The following is a 12,942-nucleotide window of genomic DNA, read 5'->3' as shown; positions in this document are numbered from 1 at the left end:
ACTTGGCTATCTTAAATTCAGAAAATGGTTTAATCAATATTTGCAATTTTAATTTCAATATTAGTGCTGATATGAAATCAAATTGCACTATATACAGTGTAGTTAAATGAGACTTCACGGTGCGACAATAAAATACGATTTATTCAACCATTTAAACGAACTAAATATAACAGTAAGTGATCAAGTAGGTAAACATAAATGTTTAGATTTAATAATATACAAAAACTGACATATAGTCATAATTCAGCTTATATCCAATCCAAATTAAATACATATTATTATTAAGGCTATTTTTCAAAGACAGGGCACCGGTTTATTTAGATTTACATGCAACATAAAGATTGATTTGTACAATTATAAATTTGGATAATGCATACTGGCTCACACTTTTAGTACGGGGAAAGTCTGAATGCGCACTTCACCTAGGCGTAGTTCATACCATAAACTATAGTGTTAAAACAAGATATATTATAAGAAAGGCACTTTATTTATATAAATTATAAAAGTAAGACAATACATTACGGTTACTACAATGATATTATAAGCAATAATAATCTTAGACATACGCCTTCCGTGCACTACTCAGGCAAGACGACGAATGAAGTCTTTCGTGTCTTGTGCTTGACATTAGGAGCGCATGCATTTTAATAAATCATTATGGAAAATATAGTACTGTTGATTTTCTATAAAGCGACACAGTCATTAATGTGGAATTAGTAATCCTGCTTTTAACAAACATGTTTACCTTTCGTATGTGAACTTTACTCGAGATTGTACTATTAAAGCGACATATACATAGTGAAATGAAATCTAGAAAATGAAGAGCTAATTATAACAAAGGTACATTGGTTGAGTAAGATGTGTAAAATCTAAGACAATTTCGTGCTTCGAATTTGACAGGTATACGAGATGGCGCTGTACAGCTTCATACATTTTGCGGTAACTCTTTGTCAAAAGTTGACGTTAGACAATTCATGAACTGTAGGAGGCAGCACAGGAGCCGTCAGATTTTTGGCGCGCGGCATAAATGTGATGTTTATTGTTCCGATGTAGCCCACAAGATGGCAGAACCTACTATGCACAAGAAAACACGTGACGTGTAAATGTACATGTTTATGGTTCCGATTCAGGCCACAAGATGGCAGACCCTCCAACGCGCACGGTCCCTATTGCTAATTCAGGCCAGTATCGCGTTTATGAATAATGCCATTACGAGTAGACTCACTATCTCTCTATTACAATCAATTTTCTAATAACGATCGAACAAACGAAGTGGCATTCTAGTATAGGTACTTAATTACTTATTCAATAATTATCATCTTTTCTTCAGTTCAAGGCGTAGTATTTCGTTGACAGGAAAAATTAAAGAGCACTTAGCCAAAATGTGCGGAATATAAGTTTCAGAACTGTTGCTATGCTGTAAGCACAGGCGCCTACGTAAAGAAGTTATAGAACTTAATTAAGAACAAATGAAATCACTGTAATTCAATAAATTCGTAATATTTTAAAGTAAAAGTAAGATGTTTAATAGATTTAGAAACATGATTTAGTCGTAATTCCAATAACGTGCTTTAAAGAATATGGTACTCCAATATTAAATGCACAGTATCATGGTCCGCAGTATTCACTGACAATTCGTCAACCTTATTGCAAAAATATAAGGTCCACCGATGGTCGGCTGAAAGTGTTGCTGTTAGTACCTATGTCTGTGGTCGTAATGTTTAACTATTACATTTTCTGCCCTCTAGCTGGAAAGCGTCAACTTTCTACACGCTGCGCTAAACGAAGTTGCTGCTTTCAGACTCCGTCGAACAAAATATAGTATAAACACTCCTCGGTCAGTAAATAAGGAAGCCTCAGATCACATGTTATTGTCGGCCGAGGCGAAGCCGAGGACACATTTCTGACTTTACTGCCCTAGGTTTGTAATATACTATTTCATTGTACCCACCCCACTTATTATGATATTTTTTATTAATTACATCTTGTATATAATACACCCCTGCTAAGTTTTTATACATAACCGGGTTTCCGCACATCATGTCAAATAAAATGAAGAGAGGAACACACTATCATTTTTGTAAATTTTGCGCGCAAAAATTTTATTGCGATGAATTATAAACTAAAATATCTGAAACAACTACATAAACAATTTCATCTATAACATAACATAATGTAACTAAATCTAATAACACCTAGTCCGTCAAAAACTGCTCCATTTTAAATAAATCCGATTCAATTTAACCGTGGAATATAATTTGAGCTAATCAATGAAGCAGTTTCGTTCAGAATATAAGATTACCCTAGGCAAGGTAGTGAACCTAATTTATCTTTGCACTGACATACACATAATGTAAGGTTTACTAATAATAATCAAAATATTTGTAAGTGGAACGTGCACACAACTCACGACATATAATATTCACCATTTATAAATCAGGGTTATAATATTATTATTAAAATAATTACTTATATGTATTCAAACTTGAAATTGATTAGGCTTAAACACTTATTATTTGTATTGCATTAACATAAATATTTAAAGAATACATTTATTGACAATTCTTTTTCGGGACAGACAAAGAATCACAATGACAATGAAGTGTTATAGTAATGAAAATAAATGTTACAGAAAAAAACCAGCCAGCAAAAGTACCCATACACCGAGTTGATAAGAAAAAATTACATTTTTGTCAATACAGCCAATAAGCATACAAAGTAACAAATTTAATTATCTTCTAATCAAATGTGTATTCATTTAAATTGCAGTCCATTGAAAACAACCTCAGTACCAATCAATTTAACAAAATGTTTCCCTTAAACATAGATGTAGGTACATATATTTTATCAAACATAAATGTAGTTGACAAATAATTCAGTGTCACAATTTATTTATATTAACTACTGGTTACGATTAAATTATAATTAGAGTTCTTAATTTACATTCACGTATAGTCTGCGTAGCATGGCTGTTAAGAGTCAGGCTGTGTCCAGGCTAGCTCGGAGCGCCTGCATGCCCTCTTCGGACGTCCAATAGTCGACGAGAAGGTCGCGTTCCATCTCCAAACTCGATTGGAATGTTTTTTCACTTCTGTTTATGGCCAGAAGTTGCTTCTTCACCAAGATAGTCTGTAAAGAAACATACCTAATTAATGAACTGTCTAAACATACATGTAGCATGAAATATTATTACAGATTTCTAATTAATCAGCACCGGCTGTCATAAACATGGAACAACCTAAAGCAGTACCACGGCGAAAACGGAGGTAGGTACAGTCAAGTATCGATACGGACAGAGTGACAAAAATATGTACACACTACCTTAACCCTTTGACCGCCACCGTCGGCTATGGCCGACATCTGAATGACTTGCCAAGGACGCCAACGACGGCTACAGCCGACAGTTTTGCCAATGCAATAGGGACTAACGCGGGACTCTGTAAAGTTCAATTTCGCTTAAATAATCGTGATAGCCAGCGTCCGGGGCACGGCATGTTCCTTTGTCGTCTGGCGTTCAAAAGGTTAATATCAACGAGAATTTGAAATAAAGGTGGAGGCCATCTAATAGATCAAAGGCCAAAGGTAATAGCAACATCGTTTCGCGTGATGGCGCCATAACTTTCAGGTTGTGCCCGGTAAGATGGCGTCACTTTTTGATATTTAACAAATTTAACACATCAGTAAAAGAATGAGGATCAAAGTCAAATGGCGTTCTAAGTTTTAATTATGTGTCGAAAGATGGCAGTAAATTTACGTTGCTACAAAGTTTTCTTTGACGATGTTTCAAATTCTCTTTAATTAATATATAGGCAATAAGGTCGTGTATACATATTTTTGGCACTTTGTCCGTATCGATATTTAATACCTTGACTGTACAAAGACGTTTGTATCTGACCTAAAAATGCTCATTAGTCATTTTCTATTTCCGACAAGAATTTTGGAGTGTGTGTGTGTAGTGTTCCTTATAAGTGACAGTGTGAATTCGTAAATTTAAATGTATTACATCTAATAAATAAGACCTTGGAGAATTTTCCCAACATACACAAAAAGTTATTCCCGTCATAATAAACTAACACACACAAGGTTACTTTTATCGCCACAGGTTACGACCTCATAACCGTCGCTTGCTATAGCTGTGTATTTATCTGTAGTATAAACGATATTGCTCTCAAATGTGGGTCTACAGCATATTGCTAATTGCGTTGTCTTTGCACGTTACATGTCAAGAAAGTCAGGATCCTATTTTGTATTATTATGGTATAGTGAGTATTATATATTTGTATAATTAAACAATATATTGAAACAATGAGGCTAACGCCTACGACTACTGGTAAACAGAAAATGCAAGTTTTGTTTTACCGAATGTTAACGATAATCGACAAGTTTCTTGCTGTTCCCATATTGGGATACCTGCCCTCCTACAATTTATGAGGGATTTAAATCTTCACGGGATATCGGGTCAGAGGCGTAGGGTTAGGGTTAGAGCCGGCGCAGCTTTATTCGATGTTCATAAGCACATTGTACCTAATATGCCTACTTGAAAAACAAACTATCTTTATCTCTTTATATAATGGGTTCCTAACGTGTTTACCTATACCTGCGGCTGTAGCACGGTCGCATTTTTATCACTTACCACTATGCCTGTCACTTTCGCACTTACATACTTGTTAGAACGCGACAGGCATAGTGACAAGTGATAAAAATACGACCGTGCTACAGCCGCTGAATCTATATAGGGCAAATTTTTATCTACAGTTTATTCTTAATCGTCTGTACTTATATATGTTAAATACATAATACGTGCTTAAGTGTTAAGCATTGCGATAAAGTGGCGCCAACTACCTACCTACACAGTAAAATACTGAAGATTCTGTAACGCTAAACAAATTATTTCTAATCACATATGAATCAACGATCGATTATAGAATACAGAAGTATCCGTTAAACTGCAGTTTTAGTTATATCTTTATATTTTTGAATAAGTAAATTTCAGGAGGAATTTGATGGTCGCTATCGTCCTATCTAATCCAAGGGCCCCGGAACCCACGCTCAGAGCATGCGCGCTCGACGCTGACGCCGAAAGGCACACATCGGTCAAAACAAATGTATTGCGGTCGGCGTCAGTGTCCAGCGTGCACATTACTCGGTGCGTACACTTGCATGTGCTGCGTAGCGTAACACACACCCGATTTAAATTGAAACTAGATTCAGTCAATTTAGAGGCCATTATGGATTTTAGTCGCAAAAATGTCAAATTGATAAATTCAGTCGATGATGTTGTACACCTTTTGTTAACTATAAGAAATAACAAGTACTGGTTTCTACTCGTATTAGCACGTCTTGTTATCTTTCATTTTAACAAACAGACGCCCTTAATTAGTAATGTTTTTTTCTGATAGACGTTTAGGTAAACGCGCGTAAAGCACTGAATTTAAAGCTCTTATTTGTAAATTTCGTAAAGTTTGGACTGCTAAAAATGGTTATTTTTTATTACACATATCCTGTACTTCAACTTTAATAAACTACATTTTTGTTATTATACATTTGAAATAGTATAAATGAAAGTAAGACGAAATTAATTTTCTCCAGAAATTACTTCAAACAAGTGACAATTTCTCTGAAAATCGACTTAATTTCAACGTAATTTTTATACATAAACAATTTAAAACATTTGCTGAAACTGTTCTTATACATCATTTTGTATAATTTACCAACCATCATTGTTTTATGAATTTTTAAAAACTGTCCCTTCTCGTCACATATTACCGGGGACGCAAGCTTGCGACCTCATTATTAAAAGGCAATGCTAATGGAAACCAATACTTGTTATTTAGATATTACGTAACAGAAGGTGTACATTTCAACAACTAAATCTATGAATTGAACATCATCGCAGCTGTATCCACTGCCCCCAGGACGAGAGCGAGCGCAGCCTGCCCCTGTGCGGCGCGGGCGCGGCGTGCGCGGCCGTGCTGCGGCGCTACTGGCGGCCGGCCGCGCTGCTGCGCCTGTGCCGCTGTGCGCGCCGCGCGCGCTGCGACGCGCTGCTGCCGCCCGCCCGGCGGCTCCCCCTCAACAACCGGGCGCACTTCCAGGTGAGACTAACTGATGCCGTCTGGTAACATTCAATAGCCACGGCACGCGCGGCGGTGCCGCAACATTATATACGCGCCGCCTGTACCTTTCTTTGGGCGTCTGTTAAATTCAATTACTGCCTTAGACGTTTCTTATGATCCAAATTCGGCTTCAAATTGACTTGCGTTTAGCGTTTCTCATAGAATATATGAGGTGGATACTTAGGTAGGTGAACTTGCCTCGGATCGCACGTATCGGATGTCTGTATTTTAAACCACACTCAATATTTTGTTTTTCAGTTTTGTAAACCTATCACCGACTGGCCGGATTGTTCCATCGACGACGTTCCGCTGACCGTCCAATCTCCGTACGCCCGCATCGACCCCGAAGAAATAGAAAACTTACATCACAAAAACATACAGCTTGCGCCTCCAAAAATCACATTTAAATGTCGCTGTCGGCACCCTACATATTGGAAGTTGATTTCTACCGTAGAAAACGAAGATATTAGTCAATATCGATGTGCTGCCCTGCCTTCTTGTAAGACGGGAGAGTTGTGCGGTCATGTTACAGGGGACTTGTTTGCGTTATATCAGTCGTGCACGTGTCCTAAGCATCATATTTGTGTGCAAGGGGGAGGGCTGCCGGAGATCAGTATGTCTGAACTTCTCTACCGGGGGAAAGGATGGCGGGCTCATTGTGAACGCATCAGCGACGATTATAGTTACGAAGATTATTAGCCCCTGAAGCAGCAATATACGACAAAACTTATATGTTAACTCATTTTTGTATTGATAATATTATTATTCAAGTTAGCAATTTAACATGTTTGGTGTCCTGTGATAATGTATAGAATTATTAACATCATGTGTTAAAAGGCTTATTTGAGATAACAACATGGAGATGGATGTAATTAGTAATTATGTAGGTATATGGCATCAATCATAGTGTGGTGTTCTGCTGTTATACTTGTATAGTGCGTATTGGCTGATTTCACGCCGTTGCAAGAAGTGATGAGCCTAAACTATCATACTATTTGACATATGTAAAACAAGTAATATGGTCTGTAGCTGCTACGCGGGCGTCACAGGCGTGGCCATAACGGTTAATCAATAATTCTGGACTCAAGTTAAAGGCGGCTTTCCGTCATTCGCTTTTGTCGTATCAAACTGCTCAAAAATGTAAGTTATATAAATATAATTACCCTGCTAGGCTGTTTGGCGATGTCCCCAGCTATACTCCGCAGCGTGTCGTGGAACCGGTCCGGCCACACCACTCGGCTGACCAGCCCGGCCTGCTGCGCCTCCTCGGCCGACATTCGGCGGCCGAACACAACCAAATTGTCAACCTGTAAATAAAACGAAGGATTATAAGATATAAGTCAATGTTCCTGCATGGAAGGCAATTTCGCCGCTGGCCATTCATGGCTGGCATTCCGCCATTTGTGATCCGCTCTCGTGTTGCACTGTGCAGTGCACATTGTACTACACACGAGCAATTAGCGACCCTGCGTAAATTGCTCGCTCATATACTATTGGCGTATTTCTGGCGTAGTTCTAGACACACTTAAGGTGCATACAAATCTGGCTCTAATGAAGCTTGAGGAAAGGAAAGTCTCTGGAATCTAGATTCAGGGACTCATAATTTTATAAAAGAACATATTTAAAATAGTGATTAATGTTATTAAAACTTTTAATTTTTGCTATTGTCGTTTTTCTTTAAAGCATCCTATTTTATTTACTTGTTCTACTGACAAGGACTTATCCGACGCAAACAACATTTTACAGCGTCATCTTATGTAACACGTCTCAACTCAATAAGATTGCGTTGCGTTGTTTTATTTCAGTTCCTATAGCGACTTTCGGTAGCGGGCACAGTCTTTTAAATCATCCCAAAAAGTGAACCGGTCTTTTTATTCCACATTATGATAGATTATGTGGATTTAAACACTAGACTGAAAACGACTTCCGCGTCGCTAGTGCACATAGATTATGAAATAATAATTTTCAAAGTTAGCGAAATTCCGATACTGGAAAATAAAAAAACACGAATAATTCGTCATCTGTGTGCACTAACAACGCGGGAGTTTCAGTCTAGTGTTTAAATCCACATAATCTATCATAATGTGGAATAAAAAGACCGGTTCACTTTTTGGGGTGTTTTAAAAGACTGTGGCGTGGGTCCAATCCTTGGTCGCCGAGACAGTAGGTACTGACCGTGTGTTTGGGCAGGCGTCCGGGCGCGGTGAAGGCCGCGGAGCCGACGAGCAGGCCGTCGCCGGCGAAGCTGGCGCGCTCGCCCGCCACCGCCACGTCGGCCAGCGCCGCCAGCGCCAGCCCCACGCCGGAGCACGCGCCGCTCACGCCCGCGCACAGGAGCTTGCTGTGCCGCTCCACTGTGCTCAACAGGGATCTGCAATCACAAACAATTTAATAATCTTAAAAAAAAAAACTAATATAATAACACACAAGTACAGTAAATAAGTAGGTTAGTATCGTAAACGTAATCAGGCGGATTCACAAAGATCGAGCCGTCTCGCCAGAATATTGACATGCAGCTCTATCTGTTTAGACGTTGTAATGCGGCCGCGCGTGTGATCCAGGCAGGGAGGCACCTCTACGCAGAGCGAGCTGCTCCTCACAGGAATCTACTCACGCTTATCGCCTATTGAAGTGGAAGGTGGCCCAAGCTGGGCCAGAAGACCTTGAGGCAATAAAAATGTTTTGTAAGCAAGACTAGGATAAGTCGCTGCTAAGGAGCAGTTGCGCGACTTGCCATCTTTCTCACAGTTTACTTATTAGTGAGCAGCGTTTACCAATTAGCTTTTGAAATTCCAGTCAGTTTAAGTGATAGCTGCCCCGCGACCCGCGACCCAAAAGAAATGTTAATAACAGAACAGAAATTGGCACTGCCAACTAAATATTGTAGCAATTTGGCTGCTAACATTTACAAATGCCAACTTAAAGGCGTGTCTCGATATCGCGCTGCAGCCGCGCGAGCATTGTTCGACCGCTGTATTTTAGCTCGCGAGCCATTTTTGGCACCATCTTGAACTATAGCGCGGCAAGCGATCCGGCGATCGACCATTTTACAGGCAGGTCCATTGTTGCACTAATATCATCCTGTGCATCATTTCTTATTGATTTTTTGCGATAATCACCACAATATTAATAATTTTGTTAACATTTTTCTCTCTTCAATTCTACGAGTATATTAAATTTGTCTGTGTTATGCATATTATGTACAACTGTTTAGTTTTAAGTTTTTTATTGTATACCATGTAAGCGTGTTGGTGACATACTGTAAGCTTATATGGGGGAAATAAATGAAATGTAATTTACTGTTCCATAGAAACTGTTTAGATCCGTATAATTTAATTAAAGTACGTTTCATTATCCATGTCTGCGGCCGCGCGAGCCATGTGAAATATAATACAGTCAAGTGCAAAAATATGTATCGAATAAATCATCTCATAATTATAGTACTACGCTCTTATTACACTGGAATAAAATGCTATGGGACATATTTTTGAGTAAGATGTGTACACCAATATTTTTACACTTGACTGTACACATCCGTCATCCGTCCCAACTGCGCGAACAAAACACTGAACACTGACAATAAATGGTTCGTCGCGCGGCACGTTCGAGCGCGCCAATGTTCGATAGTTTGCCACGCGATATCGAGATACGGCTTAAAAAAATAACTCTTGATAAAAAATATGTTAGTTATACTTATATGTATTAGACACCTTATAGTTTCTGCGAATAAGACAGCATTGGTAGTTCTGATCTCGACATCCTCATTGAGCAAGGGATCTAAATCAATAGATGAGCACAGTGTTCCACATTCAGAGGACAGGAGTGTCACGGCAATGTCTTCTTTGTTGTTAACGTACGCTAACGCCAATTCGAGGTCTTTCAAAGTCTGAAAATAAGATTGAACATATATTATAGCTTATATCAAATTAATCAACAACTACATATTATAATCTAAATTTACAAACCTCAATAGTATATTGATCTTCTTTCCGTTTTACATTAATTTCTGCTAAATTATGATCAAATTTCACAGACAAGTTCTTTAACTTGGACAGTTGTTGTTCTTCCTCCTTCTTAAAATAATTTTCGTCGTGTTTAGCAGCCACTTTCTTCTGTTTTGCAGGTTTATCTGTCTTTGTGTTGTCACGTTTCCTTTTGTTTAAAACATTCTGAAGTTTGGAGTTTAGCTTTTGTTTAATGGACAAACAATCACTTTTATTGATTACTTCACTAGGTGATGTTATATTCGCATCAGACATGAATACTTCAGATTTTTGGTCACCTGGCTCTTCATCGGCATTAGAGAGGTTCTGACTATCGGACATTTGCCGAGAGATACGAGAGTTGTCTAATAATGCGCTGGAATCTTGATCGTTAAGTCTGAGCGGGCTCATACAGTTGCTTGAATAGGAGCTTGAAGAATGACGACGGTAAATAATTGAGTCATCAGCACTATGAGTCTCAAAGTCCTCACCTGTGGACTTGACTGAACTACTCAGAGATCCCCTTTGCTTTCCACCCGCAATCTTCTTAGCTTCTGATTCCTCTTTTATGCACTCCTTTTTTCTTTCCCTAAACTTCATTTCTTTGCCATCTGGAGTTGAACTCTGGATTTTCTTGATAAATTCTGCTTTGGTTCTCATATTCTTTTTACCTTTAGGAGCTTCAGGTGTAAGCTGGTATATCATATTTACAGCACCCTCATCCATTAATAACTTGTCGACTTCAGAAAGTCTTTTATTTCCTTTACTGGCTTTGGGTGGTGGCTTTTTCCAGTGTAATTTACCTGTTGGGGACTTTGATTTTGGCCTTTGCTGAACTTCAGTCTTAATTTTTTTAGGAGCTGGCTGCTCCTTATCAGAAGATGCTTCTTTAGGTTTGGCAGGAAGCTTACCCTTTGTGAATGTGTCAGGATTATCAGGGTCAAATATTACCTTTTTCTTAATAACTCTACCAAGTCTGCGCTGGGGCTGACCATCATCTGCAGTCTTATTTGTTGCAGTACCATCACTGGTAGACGAATCAATAGATGACCCATCAATGCGGTCTGACTCAGTAACAGTTTCTATTGCTGTTGTAAGCACTTCAGTAGATTTGACAAGGCTTTGACTTTCATCCAATAGTTTTTCATCAGCATCATCTTTTGTTGGTTCATCATCTTCCCAGTCTCTCACAAGGTCATTTACAATCTTATCCTTAACACTACTTGATTTATTAGCATCAGTCTCTGTGTCTTCATCTTCATCTACTTCCATATTATTAGCAATTGTAGATGCATTATGGTTTTCTTTTTTTATCCTACTTTCAGTTGCACTTTCTGAGTGTTTCAAAACAATGTCTACAGGTTTTCTATTCCTTTTACTCTTAGTTTCAGTTGATTTAGGTTCATTGGTAGTTATTTCTGAATCTGTATGTCGATTTTTTTTACTTTTTGTTTCTATAGACATACTTTCTTGTTTCTCTTCTGATGTTTTCTTATCCTTTTTGCTTGTTTTACTGTCTGAAGCCAACACATCTGAAGTTTTAGAAGATGGGCCTGAAACCTTAGTAACTTTTTTAGGTTTAGGTTCATCAGAATTAACCTCATTTTCATCTGCTGAGGTTTCTTCTTTATTAGATTTATCCCTAATATTTTGTGAAAGCCTTTTCTCAGATTTTTTTCTCCGGGGTGTTACACTTTTTCTAGCAGATTTCAATCTTGTTAACTGTTGTAAAGCCATCTGGGCTTCCATGGTTTTTACATTTTTATGATCATCTGGAATGATCTTACTATACTGTTCATCAGTCTGTTCAACATTGCCTTCCAAAATGCTTAATAACTCTTCTTTGTTTAAAACTTCTTGTCTCACAGAACCATTATTGTTCTCCATGTTGTCTGAGTGCAGCACATCACTCAATGCGCTGAGCATACTCTTGGAGGCATCAAGCTCATCAGCCTGACCTACATCTTTATCAATCTCATTAGTATCATTTTCATTCCTCTCAACTAATATTTCAGTTTTAAAAGTCACTTGGTCACTAGACTCCACATTCATTTCAACCGATCCCTCTGGTTGTGGAATAACTTCTTCAATGATCTCTTCAGATTGACCAACAAGTAACTCTGATATTTCTTCAGGTAATTTAGAAGCCAACTCTGGGATGATGGCATTCAATTCCGCTTGGTTTTCAGTACTAAGTTGAAGATCGCCTTCAGTAGTCGATGGTACTGCCTCAGCACTAGGATCAGTAGATACATCAGTTTCTACAGATATTGGTCCACTAATTTTATTCGTATCTACTGGCACATGCATATGATCTGTCGTGCTGTCGACCTGTATCTGATCCTGAACGGTGGTCTCGGCCACCGACACTAAATCAGAGTTGGCCATGGCACCAGTTTCGGCGACACCGTTCGGCCTCGGAATCTCGTCTGCCGCGCTGGATATACAAGGCGTCCCATCGTTAACATTCATTAACATTTCCTCGCTTAAAACACTCTGAACCACAGACTCTTCCACAACTTCCATAGTTTCTATTTAGTTTGTATCTTATAACCTATATGCATAAATAAATCAAACAACTCTAATAAAAGTAACACAAAATAATTTCTTATAAGTTTACATAATGTCTTTCACTCACGTCACTGTAAAGTAGCTAATGTAATATGGAAACAGTCTCTTACTATACGATTTTTATAGGTTTCACTTTACTTAATTTTCAATGAAATAACTAAGAGTCAAGCTAAGTTTTTTCGCGTCCATTTTAAGGAGTACGGTGAGTATGTTTACGTTATTAAATATGTGGATCCAAGTGTCTGTAAAAATCAAAGTGCACCGTATCGCCC

The 12,942-nt window shown here is 38.4% G+C and overlaps 2 protein-coding genes across 2 annotated transcripts; one reads left to right on the top strand and one right to left on the bottom strand.

Moving 5' to 3' along the window:
- Positions 1-120: 120 nt before the first annotated feature.
- On the bottom strand, positions 121-12,892 carry LOC133523499 (muscle M-line assembly protein unc-89-like). The gene is made up of 5 exons (XM_061859132.1): positions 10,082-12,892; positions 9,827-10,002; positions 8,292-8,487; positions 7,280-7,423; positions 121-3,129 (listed from the first exon to the last, which is right to left on the bottom strand). Exons 1-5 carry the CDS (start codon positions 12,623-12,625, stop codon positions 2,980-2,982), a joined length of 3,210 nt encoding a protein of 1,069 aa, XP_061715116.1. The 5' UTR covers positions 12,626-12,892; the 3' UTR covers positions 121-2,979.
- On the top strand, positions 3,209-6,985 carry LOC133523501 (uncharacterized). Its single transcript, XM_061859135.1, has 3 exons — positions 3,209-4,262; positions 5,916-6,095; positions 6,375-6,985. The coding sequence occupies exons 1-3, from the start codon at positions 4,173-4,175 to the stop codon at positions 6,813-6,815; spliced, it is 711 nt and encodes a 236-aa protein (XP_061715119.1). The 5' UTR covers positions 3,209-4,172; the 3' UTR covers positions 6,816-6,985.
- Positions 12,893-12,942: the final 50 nt, after the last annotated feature.

The sequence above is a fragment of the Cydia pomonella genome, chromosome 12, assembly GCF_033807575.1.
Source record: "Cydia pomonella isolate Wapato2018A chromosome 12, ilCydPomo1, whole genome shotgun sequence".
Taxonomy (NCBI): Eukaryota; Metazoa; Arthropoda; class Insecta; order Lepidoptera; family Tortricidae; genus Cydia; species Cydia pomonella.
Note: the sequence above shows the minus strand (reverse complement) of the source record. Positions and strands in the feature narration are given on the sequence as shown.